Below are 15,309 nucleotides of genomic sequence, written 5' to 3'. Positions count from 1 at the left end.
TGGGGGTGGGGGTCTCTTACAGTATTTAAAGAGTATACATCTCTTTATTTCGTTCTACCAAGTGAACAGCTCTAGGGTCTGCCTCTGCAGTTCCTCTCAGTTTTGCCCAACAGGAGCATGAAACCGACTTGTCAGTTTCACTGCTGCCCATAGTGTTCTGAATAATACTGACCTGACTCTTGCTAATTTCCCTCTGCAATGTCTTGAGAAAACTGTGGGCAGCAGCAGCAGCCCCCAGGAGCTGTTTACATCAATTTACAGTCTGTTCACATTTGCAAGGTTATCATCATAGCCATAAGAATAAGAAACTTTTTTTTAAATGAAAACTTAGATACTACAGCCATTAATGCTGATGTCCATACTTGCAAGAATAAAGCTTACTATTTGATACAGATAACCTTGTTATTAGTGAATCCAGTTCTTCCAGAGAAGAACTGAATTCTAAGTTAAGAATCATCAAAACCAGAACTGCATTTTTCACATTACAATTATCATCTATCATTTACGTAACGGTAGCACCCAAAAGCCCTAATCAGGATTGGTGTCCCATTATCCTGCAACAAGTATACCAACTTTTATTCTACTTTGCTATATATAGAGAATCATCATCTCAGAAGATTTCACTATAAGCAGGTTCTGTAAGAGGAAACAAACTGTTCAAGACTCATGTCTGTCTTCTGATACTTAGGCCTCTGTTGGCAAAGCAATGTACTTGGTGCTACACTATCACGCTGAAGTGGGAAATACACAAAGAGACTAGAAAATGGAGAAAAAGAAAGAAAGACCATCTACAAAAATATTGTGTGTGTGTGTATATATACATATACATATATACATACATATACATATACATATACATATATACATACACATATACATATACATATATACATACATATACATACATATACATATATATACACACACACTTTACCTATCTATATATTTTCTTTAATTACAGCTTACCATATAACCATTAGTGGGTTCCAGCCATGCAAGTCACATTTATTAAAGGCAGCATGTCAAATAGGAGTTGACAATTACAGGCTCTATCAATACACATTATGCCAGATGGTAATGAGCCATACACAAAGGGCCATCCATCCAAAATAATCACACCATTTTCCACAGAAATGTTGAAGAGGTTATGGTTTATTACACAGTGCTCATTATATATACTGTGGCAGCATTAGCAATTTTTCCTTCATTTGTGTCTCATTTAAGACTCTGTCCCCCCAAGCACATTCAAATTAGTACACAAGGTTAAAACCATTATGGCCAGGGGAAAAAATTAAGTTGCATTTTATTTTATAGTAATGGTGGATCAAAGGTTCCTGGAATCTATTATTTTCTCAACTATTATCTAACAAGGCATTAAAAAAAACAACAAAAAACGGTATTTACTGCCAGTATAGCTTTGACATGAACAAAGTTAGACCATTTTAAATGAGCAAACACTAAATTATTTAATTAAAGAAAAACTACATGAAAAACAGTAAAGTTGCAACACAAAGTGGTAAAAGTCACAAAATTAAAAGATGAAGATGAACTGTCAGACTTGGCTTTAATTTCCTCATTTGTACACAGTTTATTGCCTTAAACAGTGTTTAAATTTTTACAAAAGACAACTAAATATTTTATGGAAGGTTAAAAACACATTTACTGAAAAGACTGGAATGGCATCTCTTAGGTACACCCATATTAAGGAATTTAAAACACTATTTACACAGTTTATATGTATGTGTGTGTGTGTGTGTGTGTGTGTGTGTGTGTCCAAATAGAAAACAATACTTGGGGACATTTGTTCTCTTGCTTTTACATTTGTTTAAGAGCTGCATGGGTGTGAAGATAGTTATATATTTCTCAGTGGCAAACATCTCAATGTTGTGTCAAGACAAAATGAGGATGCACTTCATACCGGTTAAAAATGTGAAGCCAACCCCCCAAATTCAGAGTGGCAGGCAGTGTTGACAAGTCATATATTGAAGTCTTTTAATGAGTCTACAAAGTACAAATCATGCCACTAAGAACTGTAGATTTTAAAACCCTTCAGGACAGGGACAGGGGTTTTGCCCATTGCTTGTGCCAGCATGACAACAAGAACAGTGTTTTCACTGCCTGGAAGTTGTAACCTTCTTTATACCAACTGCATCATCAGCTTCAGTCTAATGCATATGATCAATTTATTTTTTGTCACTGGCACAACTATGTCCTCCGCTCCTTCCCCATCTGCCAAACTGACATTTGTGCAAACAGGTACAACCAGTATTAAACAAAACCCAGTCTCCTGACTCTGTTATAATGTACGCAGGGGACTGGACTAAGTTAAAGGTGACGGCAGAGAGCAAAAACCACAATATAGGGGACTGTGATAATTGTTTGTTTTAAAACAGATTTCTAAACAATTCAGACAATGAGTGGAGTTGAATTCCTTATTGATAGTGGCAGGAGGCCAACAAGAAAAAATATTTGGCCCAGTGGCCATATACTTATGAAATCTTTAATTTCAAGCAAGATCTTTCCTAAGGACACATGACCTAGGAGCAGTAAAAGAGATAATATAAATTAGCACCCATCCCAAGCTGTTACCAGCCTTCTCCTTTTTGATATTCCAATGTCAAGCATTTTCTCATTCCAATGCCTAAACAAGGCTACTGTTCTATGCAGACAACTTCACAGAGCAACCACTGAGCCCTCCCATGAGTGCTTGAGATTCTCTGAAAACCCAACCACGTTCTGCACTGAAGCAGGGGAGGGGGCTGATGCTCAATTTATTACTCCAACTCCCAATCTCTGTGTAGCAAGGGGAGTTAACTAACCTCACCCCCATTTATTATATCCCCACTGTGGGGAATCTAATCCTTGCTCCCAAGATAAATCACCTGAAGCTGTCATCCTGTGAAATGAACAGTTTAAATGCACCATGAAAAATCTTATGTGCTAATCACAGGAAACCTGCTCAGTGTTCACTTACTCATAAGGCCAGATTTACCTATGCCATGCAAGCTGACATAATTACTTCAACGTCCAGATACACCTGTGCCCTCCCACAGCTGCAACTGCAACAACATCCTCAACCTGACAGACATACCTCCCTATCTGATTTGAGTGACAGTTAATTGATACTTTATGAAACCAAGAGAAGGAGAAGGGAGGGTGGTATTTGCAGAAAGGAACAAGGCTGGAAAAGAATTTTGGCGGTGTGGGCAGAGAAAGGTCAGATGTTGGAGATATTATGCAGGAAAAAGCAATAAGATTCAGGCATGACCTAAATGTGTGGGTCAAAAGGAAAGGCAAACACGAAGGAAAGATTAAAGGATTAGATGACAGGCAGGAGGGTAGGCTTTGGGAGAAAAGAATCAGGAGTTCAGTTTTGGCAATTACTAAGACTCCTTCCTCAGAACTACGGTGGATGCCCGTCATAGACTACTTACTGGATGACTATTTACCAATTAAGACTTCTGTCCAACTGGAATTAATCTAAATTTGCTCCCTTCTTAAGTTCAGATCCTTTAACTCTCCAATAAACAACCCAATCACGAAATCTTATCTAACATCTATTTCATGATAAATGTACCACAATGGCTACCAAACATTCTGAATTTCAAATGTATGTTTACTATTGAAAATATTTTTAAATCCCTAAATTAAGATATAATGCCTCAGAACTGTACAAGATCTCACTTATAACTTACTGAAAGAAGACAGAGACTACTAATAAGATAAGAAAAGTAAATTTATGGCCATATTTTTTCTCTCTGTATTGGCTGATTCTGAGGCCTCAAGCCTTTGAAATTCAGTTCAAATGTTATTTGCAATGACTGTGTGAGAGAAATCACACTAGGGTAATAGAGATTCCAATTACTGTGTAGTGTCAATTATGTATAGACACCAGTAAACCTCTCAGTGACTGCTTAGCAGTCCAAGTGTTTCCCCGAAACATTGTCTCTAAGGAGTTGGTATATAATTGTATTCAACGTAGCTGAAGTTAAGGTGCAGTAACCTTAATGTTAACCGATTTAGTATTAATGACATGTTAAATACATTGAACTACTTCATACAACTGAAGCCTATTAAGAAAGGACACCTGCCAAATGAGTAGACCTGTTAAGAGAATAAATATTTTATTTACCAAACTGAAAGGAGCAAGATATACAGATAAAATTAAATGTGTGAACAGAACTGAGTGTATCAAAAAAAGAAAGTACAACAGGAAAATTACTTGAAGGAATTATAAAATTTGCTGTGTCCAAATCAAAATATAATTTATATTCTAAAGCTGTGATTCTCAAACTAGGACCGCCACTTGTTCAGGGAAAGCCCCTGGTAGGCCGGGCCAGTTTATTTACCTGCTGCATCCACAGGTTCAGCTGATTGCAGCTCCGATTGGCCATGGTTTGCTGCTCCAGGCCAATGTGGGCTTGCGGTAAGGGCGGCCAGCACGTCCCTCGGCCCGCGCTGCTTCCTGCAAACTTTATATCACCCCCCAACATGTATTTTATCATATACATGCATTACAGAAAAACTATTTCTGAAATATTGTAGTTTCTTTAAAAAATGGGTTGTTCTGTTTTTTATTCCTTTACCTGTAGAGCCAGGTGTTTTAGTTACCACAAGTCCAACAGCACAAGCTTCAGAGGGAGTCATAATAACCTTCAAGAGTGATCCAAAGTCATGTTTTCTACATAAAAATGCCACAACTTTAAGTCCCTTTACTTGTTATGTTCCAGGGCTAGAAGCAAGTGCCAGGTTCCTCTTAGAAGCCTGAGATATACCCTTCCCAATGGCGTGAACCTATTTCAGCAGCAGAAGAGAATAGACTTTAAATCTGTAACATTTTATGCATGGAAAGTTGTTACTGCTTCAGGATTGACTCTTGCTTGTTCTGAGCGTTGTGCAGGTGTAATTGTTTTGGGGAGCAGATGCAAAAAACCCAGCTGCTCAGAATGTTAGAATAACTTCCAGGAGAAACTGATTAGTAAGTGGAGAGCAAGTAGGTGGCTGAAGTACCATGATAAAAATATTCATTGCTCTACTATTTATGATATGGCTATCATTGCCCCACAACCAGATTTTAAAAATTCAAAATTATTTTGATACCTTATTACCCTACACCTTTGAAGTGAATGGAAGGACTCATTAATTTCAATGGGAATTCAACCAGGCCATGTCACAAGGTGGCTGGTCCCTTTAAACATGAGATGGGCCCAGCCACACCTGGGATAAACTCAGATCACCACCAGGTGGTGAGATGCTGTAAGGTCACATGATTTGCAGGTCATGTGGCTTAATTAGGTCTCTTTTTTCCCCCCTAAGAGGGCCTCGGCACAGGCAGAGATGGTGTCTCTCTCTCTTTTCCTCAGAAAGAACATCCTTTCTAGGACTCCAAGAAGGAAGCCGTGGGAGTTTATGGCCCCTTTTTGGTGAGCCACCACTATGTTTTTGCATTTGTCTCTTTAGACACCCCAGAAGAGTTGGACTTTTCTTAAATTACTCAGCCAAAGGGCCAAATCAGTGGAACACCCAAACTTGGCTGTAGGTTTTTTTTGTTTGTTTTATTTTTTTTAGAATGCATGAGGAGTAACTGAGGCAGGACCACTGCAGAGCCAGCCCAAGCCATGCAGGGGTGGATAGGAGGCAGTTGCCCCATAACAGACCCTACAAAATCACAGCACTTCTAAATAAATAGATTTGGCACAGAACTATAAATGAGCAAAGCTTAATGTGAGCTATGAAGACATCCTGCATTAGTAGCTAGACCCATCCATGGCATTAAACAACTAGTATACAATCCCGAAATAAGATGTTAACAAAAATTTAATATAAATATATTCCATCCCTATCCAAATTATGGGGAGGGACTAGTATACTCCACAAGCTTTCTGCCTCACTGCAGACTGGAAATTCTAGGATAACATCATTTAAATTAAACCAAAGTTTTTGACTGACTCATATAAGAAAATACAATCAGTACTATTGTAATACTTAATTTTCATTCCTGTAATTTTCAATGTACTTCAGAAATCTGTACTGAAAATGCATCACTTGCAGAATTTGTCAGGGAGAAATTGGGAGGTTTAGCTGCTGAAGACAGCTGGGTTTTTTTAGCTTATGGGAAAGAACAGGAAAGATTTTGGGACTGCAGAACATTCACACTATCTGCATGTTTCTGCTTAAACCATCAGCAGTGAAACAGTTAACAATGTTGACAAGTTTTCAGAGCGAGCAGCCCACTGATCCCAGGGACAAACAGGTCTTACCTTCCAAAGTTACTGTTTCAGGTATTTACACCACTGTGTTGGCTTGTATGTGGAAGGTTTTCTTCACAACTTAGATTCTGGATCAGAATGCTGCAGTAAGGGGTGGCTTCTATGGCAAATTCCACCATTAAGGAGTCACAGAAAAGCCCTGACTAAGAGCGTTAAACTGTTATGATAGTTAACAAACTTAACTCTGTTCTAGATAGGCTGGTAGCTCTTTGCATATCCAGTTTTCTAGTGCTAAACACTCCTGTGTTGCAGAAGTGATTTTATTTTATGTTCTTACAACAGTCCTTCGTAATCTTTACTGCAATGATTTCTGATGTACTCTGCATTGTATTCTTTTCACTTATTCAACATATAATTGCTGTATTTGTGAATATTGCACATGTTGAAAACAATCAAAAGCTAATGAAGAAATGTTGTAATGAATTAGTAATACTGTTAGATTTGTATTTAGAATTGATTTTTATTTTTGCGGGTGGAAGGTGATCAATAGGAATATGTAATCAAGTTGAATGTGCTTTTCACCTCCTGAGACTCCTCTTGTAAATTACATGAAGCATCTCAAAGCATTAATCCTGGAGATCAAAAGTTAAATAAAATAATTTTAAATACTCACTTAAACCACTTCTTAGTAGATTTTCCTCAATTTTTATTAAAGGTATGAAAAACAAAACTGTAAATTCCTTAAAGAATTACGACAGATTTCATGCTCATCATGTTTTCCTTTATGTTTCAACCAAACAATCTTGTTAAGAATACCATCCTACTCAATATGTTCTTAGATGCTGAATATTTTAGAATTACATATTTTCTGCCCTTCTTAATTGGTTGATCCTCAAAGCACACACTACTTAGGATACTGAACCTATGCTGATATGGATAAGAACAATAAGTCCCAACGAAAATCACTTTTATGATGAAGAGACTGAATGTGCATCAGTAGAGGTGAGGATTGGTTGTTAAGATCTATTGTTACTATAATTAGAAGTCAAACACTAATTAGCAGTCCCATTAAGAAGATAAATCTCTACAATATCTGCAGCTGAGACCCAGTCTTGTCCTTAGGCTGTGGTAACAAGCATATCTGTTTGCTGATGACACTCTGCCTTTAAGAGTTTATGCTGAACTTCTACACACATACATTGCCATGTAAGACTACCTTATTTCTTGTTTCCAGTATTTTTTTCTCTCTTCACTTCCACCTAACATGTTCTGTTTATTTCTACTGTGCTTTTAGCTCATTGGGCTAGGAAGCGAGGAGGGAACTTCAGACTCTAAGGAGCTTCAGACTCCTAGATTGCAGCCCTTGGCCATTTCCTCCTTGTAACTGCAGGTCAGTCTAAATCTAATCAACTATAGATTTCCATCCCTGGTGAATTCAGACAAGAAGAAATGAATTTGCTTCTTGCAAGTATAAGGATTCTACATTTGTTTTTGATAAAAAAAATGTGTAGGTAATTTTATGTGTAAATTAGCAGCAGCAGTCTATCAAAATTTGGGCATCCACCGCTTCCTTATTCCGAACTACAGAACCATACCTCTCACCTCTCTGGATTTTATACAATATAACAAGTAGTGTAGGCTCTCCATAAGCAGAATTACTCATTTTATGTGGAAGGAGGGAAAAGATAATAAGAGAAAAAGAAAAAATGGCAGGAACAGCAAGGATAACAGGAGACAAAATGCAACAAAAAGAAAAGCTATGTGCTAATACACTTTATTTACATTTTTTATGTATGGAGTAGTAATATACAAGTGCTATATGCAGGAACTGGAGGGGAAGGAGACTCTTTGCTCCAACTAAAATCAAGTTTGATTTTTTTTTTACAAATTACATAACCCCAATTAAAGCTTTGCTTACACACAAAGAAAATAAAAATGCACCAAAAATAAATAGGTGCCCCATATTTATATTATCATTTGTCCCACACACTGACTAATTTGGAGATAGGAAGAGGAAGACAAATAAGTAGTGGCCTAATCAAATTCTACTACTCGGTGACATTCTATTTTATTTTAGATTATACATACTGCTTATTCGCACTTTATTTTACTGAAGAACATGGAAGATGAAAAATTCATGATAATTAAACCTCATTCCAAAATATAAAGTGCAATTGACTTATCCTTTTCTGAATTAAATGGGTAAAGCATATTCTACTATACATCCCCTTCTTCTCTTCTCAAATTATATTTTCAACATACTGGCTACCAAATATGTCAGGCTGATAGTTAAGGGCTACCACTGTAGGGACAGAGATTTAAAGAGAACACAGACGTGGATTCCAAAACAAACAGGGGAAAGAAACATTGGGCTGGTATAATCTCTGAGCAGTACTGGAACAATTTAGTTTATGGTAGGACTTCAGGAAAGCAATTAATTACTCACTACCAATTGCTCGAAGAGCAAGTGAGCCATATCCAGTAGCTAAAAGCCCACAACATAATGTCCATCCACAGCATTCAAATATCAGGCAATGAAGATGCTCTTTACAGTGCCAGGAATAACATTTCCAGCGTTTTTCATATATGTACATAGATGAAGTAATTACATAGTATGGCAACAAAAAAAAAACTGCATAATTTACAGGAGAGTTGAAAATAACCTGAAAGAACATATTTCCAGAAGGAATCTCCATAGCCTGAAAAGTATTAAAACTATATAAAATAAAAAGGAATAAATAAAATAAAGTTTCTTTGTTTCATAGCCTCAAGGGGTGTATTCTGCCGTCAATAGGTACTTCTAACTTCCACATACATACCAGCATCATGACAGAATAGTGACTGTGTCCGTACCAAGATCTGAGAGAAAACTACATGGCTGGAAAATGATGTCCCTTGGTTCCTATTCAGGAAACTAGTCTTTGTAAAATATCATTTGTAATACAGAAAGGAATTGCAAATGGCTTTTAGACCTTGATTTTATAAGCATTTTGTCCTTTTTATTTTATCTGTTTAATTGAGAAAAATAGAGATTGGCCACAAGTTCCATATCCAATGTGTCCTTGGAGAGCCACAAAAAGTGTTACACAAGCTCACAAAAACTACAGAGGACTCAAACCCACTTCCATTTAAAACCAATGGCAAAACCCACACTGACTTCAATGGGAGCAGTATCTGGCCCATATATAGTACAAAATATACAGTGCCTCAACATTATTACTAGAATGCATTATTGCTCCCATATTTCACCTTGCTATTGATCTGAAGCGTCACAGAAGATTTAAATTTAACACATTTCCATTGTTATCACTTTTGCAGACAGTAATGAACACTAATGTTCTGTGTAGGAGCATTTAAATGTCTTATCTTCTGAGTGTCTGACTAATTCTAGATATTATTATGGTTGTGTCTTCCTTTTACACTTAAATTATTGGACTAGACCTTCAACTGTCTTAAATTCTCATAGCTTCACCGATGTCCACGGTGCTGCACCAGTTGGCCCATTATTAATTCAGTGTTTTAAATGCTTCTACTAGTCACTTGTCTAATTACAGCTTTAAATACTTAAAATGTATCTCCATTCTCAAAATGACCACATTCAAGACTATATACACTGTTTTCCTCTCTCTTGTCTTAAGCATTTTTAAGATAAGCTTTTCTGTAATCATTTACAAACCAAAACGACAATACCTCCTATACCAGGGATTGGTAACCATTGGCATGCAGGAAGCAGGCAGCACATCCTTCGGCCCGCGCCGCTTCCCGCAGCCCCCATTGGCCTGGAGCGGTGAACCACAGCAAGTGGGAGCCGTGATCGGCCTTTCTGTAATAATACCTCCACTACATATTTTTGGATGTTTCTTAGGGCTTGTCTAGACCAGTGTTTCTCAACCTTTTTCTGCTGGTGACTCCCATTGGACTTACAAAAAACCCATGACCCTCCCCCACACTAGAAAGAAAAAATTGCACTCCTACCTTAAATTTGGCACTGAAACGTGTAAATTAGCTTTACTGGGCCCCCTATGGCATGGGTCCCAGGCATTGCCTGGCTTTGTACCTCCTAAGGCAAGCCCTGCTTGCAACCTCCCCAAACCTCTCCTGTGACTCCCCCTCGCCCTCTCCCCAGGTTGACAAACACTGATCTAAACTAATAGTGTGCAACAAACTGGGGTAAAGATGTACTGTGGACTCCGTTTCCACACACTCAGTTTTCCCTAATGCACTGTCATGTACTCCTGTTCCAAAGTGGAGCAGATCAAAGCATACAAGGGAACTTTAATCACTATTTCTGAATAGATCTAGTCATAAACATGCCTCTGTGCATTTGCATGTTTTTGGTCTAACAGCATCAGAGCTGGTCACAAATTAAATTTCAAAGATGGTGAAGAAAACATTTGGGGGGCGGGGGGATTCCAACAAAGTTCAAATAAAATTTCAATAAAAATTTGTCAAAATTTCAATTTTTTTCTACCAGTTCTAACATCACTTATGATTTCAGCACAGCTCCAGAGACAGCTAACTGCCAAACAGCCAGGACAGAGCATGGGACACTGTTCTCATAAAAATCCTATCATCATGTAAGGTCTTAGAAACCCTTATCAGGATGAGAGCTCTGTTATGCTAAGAGCTGTACAAACAGAGGTAGGTAGACAGTCCCCTGGACAACTTAAAATGAAGAAGAGCAACATACAAAGGGTTGGGGAAAGGGAGGCCACCACTTTGTATACCATATATACATAAAAAATTACATACACCTCTACCCCGATATAACGCGACCTGATAGAATGCGGGTTCGCATACAACACAGTAAAGCTCTGACACGCTGCTCTGAGCAGCGTGTTAAGGGTGCCAGGCCAGGCTGGGGCTGAGGAGTTCGATAAGGGGCAGAGGGTCTCAGGGGTAGTCAGGGGCTCCCCCCCAGAGTCTGGGGGGCAGGAGCTGTGGGAGGGCACTTTTGGGGGCCCCGCAGTCCCAGAGCGGCCCAGGGGATTAGCAGCAGGCCAGGAGCATCCCACTCTGCTTCCCTTGCCCTGGCCCCAGCTGCATTGCTCAGGGAGGAGATCCTTTTCCCCAAGCCCCCCTGCACTAACCAGCAGTGACGAAAGCAGAGCAGCCCGGCCCCAGCCCGCTCCACTCTGCCAGCTCCCAGCTGCAGCGCTCCACTTCCCATCGCAGGTGAGTATGGGGGGCGTCCTTTCCCCAACCTCCCCGCACTGACCAGCAGCGGGAAGCGGAGCAGCCCAGCCCCAGCCAGCTCCACCCTGCCAGCTCCAAGCTGTGGCGCTCCACTTCCCGCTACAGGTGAGTGCAGGACCTTTCCCCAGCCGCCCACCAGCAAGGAAAGTGGAGCGGGCTGGGGCCGCGTTGCTCCACTTCCCGCCACAGGTGAGTGCAGAGGGGCATCCTTTCCCCAACCTCCCCACACTCACCGACGGCAGGAAGCGGAGCGCCATGGCTGGGAGCTGGTGGAGCGGAGCAGACTGGGGCCGGGCTGCTCTGCTTCCTGCTGCTGCCGGTGAATGCCTGTCAGGTGGCAGAGGGGTGGGGGGTGGATAAGGGTCGGAGCAGTCAAGGGACGGGGGGTTGGGTAGGGATGGGGGTCTCTGGAGAGGGTGGTCAGGGAACAATGAATGGGGGGGCAAAGCAAGTTCGATATAACGTGGTCTCACCTATAACGTGGTGAGATTTTTTGTCTCCCAAGGACCGCATTACATCGGAGTAGAGGTGTATATATATAAAATACCAAATGTGTGTGGGGTTTTTTAAGAGGGGATTTTTAAGTTTATAATTACAAAAATCACTGTTGACTTTCCCCAAGTGCCCTTCAGACCAGCCATTAAGATGTAATGGAAGTCACCTGTCCAATAAACATATGTCAGTGGTTTTTGCTGTAAGAGGTTGCAGCATACCTGGAATAAATCCCGCTGACCATGTCATGCTGGAAAGAAAGCTCTGCTCCATTGCTGGGACCAGCTGCTTTGGAAATAAGCAATACGACCAAACCTCGCATCTGTAGGTTATTCCGGCTATCATACACAAGCCCTCTGCCAAAAGAAGGAGGGGAAGGTTGGGGGGAGGGGGAAATAAAAATCAGGATTTTTCATAAAATCATTTTACCTGTTCACACAAAATCCAACTAGAAAGACTCAGCCTCCACAGTGACATCATCATTTCATCTAAAGACTCTACTATTCACATCAGTGGGTGAAGGAAACTGCAGTTCTCAATCAAGATCTTTTGTCATTTTTACTCCATAATTTATGGTGAAATGTTACTAATACAAATAAATACAATACTTCAATCTGGAATTCCCATTTCTATTTCCTAGAAGAAGTGTATGCCCAGCACTTCTGTAAAGTTTTCACCAGGAATATTTTTAGATAATTTGATGGTTATACAATACAACAGTAATAGTATGAAATATTTTTACCAAGTATAAAAAAACAAAAGCAGCCATAAAGATGGTAGATGGGTACAACCAAAATCTATAATCTACTGAAAAATATTAAATGTTATATCAGAACATACAAGATTAACTGCATTTTAGGAACAAACTTAGTAAAACCATAGAGAGCAATAGACAAGAAAACTTCCACAGAAGTGAGGTAGTTAAATTCACTGGAGAAAGATTAACAGTTTGAACAAACAGAAGAACAGCTCCAAATGCTTTATCTTTAAATTCAGTTCTCTCTCACCGTTTCTGCCATGAACAATTCTTAACTACCGCGGAGGTGGCAGCTCAAAAATTAGTTTGCTTAAAAACAAGCTTTGCTCTCCTCCTGGACCCAAAATTTCTGGAATCTCTGCCTTCTAGTCCTACTCTCCAGAAGGCTAAAAGTTCAGAGTAAAAGGATTTTATATACCACAAAAGTGTTATGCAGTAATCCAACTTCCAATGAACTTGAGTACAAGATCTTTGATACTATCATAACCTTAGTTTTTATATGGCTCATTTTACAATATAGTAGGTTACTAGACAGGTTGTATCCCATATTATTCCTGGCTATAATTCTCTGGCTTGATCTCTGGAAGAAATTAGATCATATCTGTCTTTATAACAACACTGCTCCAGGAAAATCTATGGTATCTTTTGCTAGGTGATATTAATGTGTAAGAAAATCTAACATACATTACTTAATCTCAGAATACTTCATAGTTGAATATTATAAAACATTTCCACTATTTTACAATCCAAGACAAACTAGAGTATCTTCAGGACGGTATTTGACATTAACAGTTCTATAAATACAAAAATTCGCCATTTGCATGTTAGACTCAGTGACAGACAACGATGTTCACACTGAAGGCTGCCACTGCATCCTTGACTCATTCCATTATGTCTCGATAATACTTATTGCTTCTATAGAGGTTTACATTTACAAAGTGCTTTACAAACATTAACCAACGTTGCAGTACATGCAATCCACCAATATTGATTGTTCTGACGCGTGAAAAACCTTGCCATAATAGGATGAGTTACAACAAGATAGCAGTGAAGGAACTCATTCAGCAGCTTTTCAGGCATGTTATAACCATAGTATAGTTAAAAAAAAAATTAGTCTGTTGAAGGAGAAGAGAAAGACAGAACAGATTATAATTTGGCAAGTCAAGAAGACCCAGTCAGCATGCTACTTGTATATAGGGTAGGAGTAAAGCAGGAAGGAAGAGTCTGGGGAATGAGTCGGCTGAATAAAGAGGTGAAGGAGATCAAGTCTGGCTCTTCAAGTGTTGCCTCTATATTCACACTTGTGGCATGTGCCTCCCCCTGCATGCCACTGACCTACAGGAAAGTGGTGCCTGTTGGAGCAGTATGAGCACTCTCTCACAGCACTGAACGGTTGGAGTTCCAAAAAGCTGAGGAAAAGTGAGTATGAAGTACACATAAACAGAGGCAATGTTCACAAAGAACTTCTGTTCTTTTGGCAAGTAACCATTTATTTTTCAAGCAAACTCACATTTTTGGGAATCTAGCAAATGCTACAAGCCCCCAGGAAGGTGAGCAGTAGCATTCTAAAACAAGAATTGCAGACCCGCTGTCGCAAAATAAGCATTAGATGCCCCTGTTAAGAAAACAATATTCTGAAAATATGTGTACAGAATTCCAAGTTGTACTCCTGCAGATTTCTATGATGGAAACACTGATGCCATCTTAGTTTGGTAGAGAGAGCTAAGAATTGAAGTTCTGACATCCTAATTAACATCTCATTTGCCAGCCTTTTCCCACTAGACAGGTGGTGATTCACTTTACAGTCCTCATTGAAGGAAGGGCAGCTGGTGCCCAAAATATATTCTGAGGTCATGGGTAGCAAGTAGGGTTGCCAACTGTCTAATCGCACAAACCCAAACACCATTGCCCTGCCCAGCCCTTGTCCCATGGCCACGCCCCTTCCATGCCCCTTCTCTGAGGCCCCACCCCTGCTCATTCCAGCCCCCATCCCTCCCTCCATCACTCACCCTCCCCCACCCTCACTCACATTCACCGGCCTGGGGCAAGGCATTGAGGGGCAGGAAGGGATGCAGGCTCTGGGAGGGACTTTGGGTGTGGGAGGGGATAAGCAGTCGGGCTCTGGGAGGGAGTTTGAGTGTGTGGTGCAGGCTCTGGGCTGAGGCAGGCAGTTGGGGTGCAGGAGGGGGTGCAGGCTCTGGGCTGGGGGTTTGGAGTGTCGGAGGGGGCTCTGGGCTGAGCCTGGGGCAAGATGCTGGGGTGCAGCAGGGGGTGTGGGCTCTTGGAGGGAGTTTGGGTGCAGGAGGGAGTGAGGGGTCTGGCTCAGGCTCTGGGAGGGAGTTTGGGTGCAGGGAGGGCGTGAGGTGTGAACTCTGGGCTGGGGCAGGTGGTTGTGCTGTGTGAGGAGGCAGCGCTTACCTCAAGTGGCTTCCGAAAGTGACCGGCATATCCCTCTAGCAGCGGCTCCTAGGCGAGGGGCCAGCGGTTTTCATGTGCTGCCCCTCCCCACAGGCACTGCCCCTGTAGGTCCCATTGGCTGCAATTTCCTGGTCAATGGGAGCTGCGCAGTCAGCACACGTCCCTACAGCCACTGTGGTGGCACAGGAGGTCTCCATGCGCTAGCTCTGCCTGCAGGCTCCATCCCTGCAGCTCCCA

General features: G+C 40.7%; 1 protein-coding gene across 5 annotated transcripts in view; it reads right to left on the bottom strand.

The window, feature by feature from the left end:
• Window positions 1–15,309, bottom strand: part of PDSS2 (decaprenyl diphosphate synthase subunit 2) — a 163,457-nt gene that overhangs the window by 71,897 nt on the left and 76,251 nt on the right. For 4 of the 5 annotated variants that reach the window (XR_007774119.1, XM_050951414.1, XM_050951413.1 and 1 more), the window contains exon 2: window positions 12,119–12,253. The exons of the other annotated variant lie outside the window; for it this stretch is intronic. Coding sequence is in view for 3 of the 4 variants with exons in the window: in XM_050951414.1 (XP_050807371.1) it covers window positions 12,119–12,253 (135 nt within the window). In the remaining variant the exon portion in view is untranslated. The remainder of the gene's footprint in view (window positions 1–12,118; window positions 12,254–15,309) is intronic. 5 annotated transcript variants of the gene reach the window in all.

This window comes from Gopherus flavomarginatus, chromosome 4 (genome assembly GCF_025201925.1).
Source record: "Gopherus flavomarginatus isolate rGopFla2 chromosome 4, rGopFla2.mat.asm, whole genome shotgun sequence".
Taxonomy (NCBI): Eukaryota; Metazoa; Chordata; order Testudines; family Testudinidae; genus Gopherus; species Gopherus flavomarginatus.
Note: the sequence above shows the minus strand (reverse complement) of the source record. Positions and strands in the feature narration are given on the sequence as shown.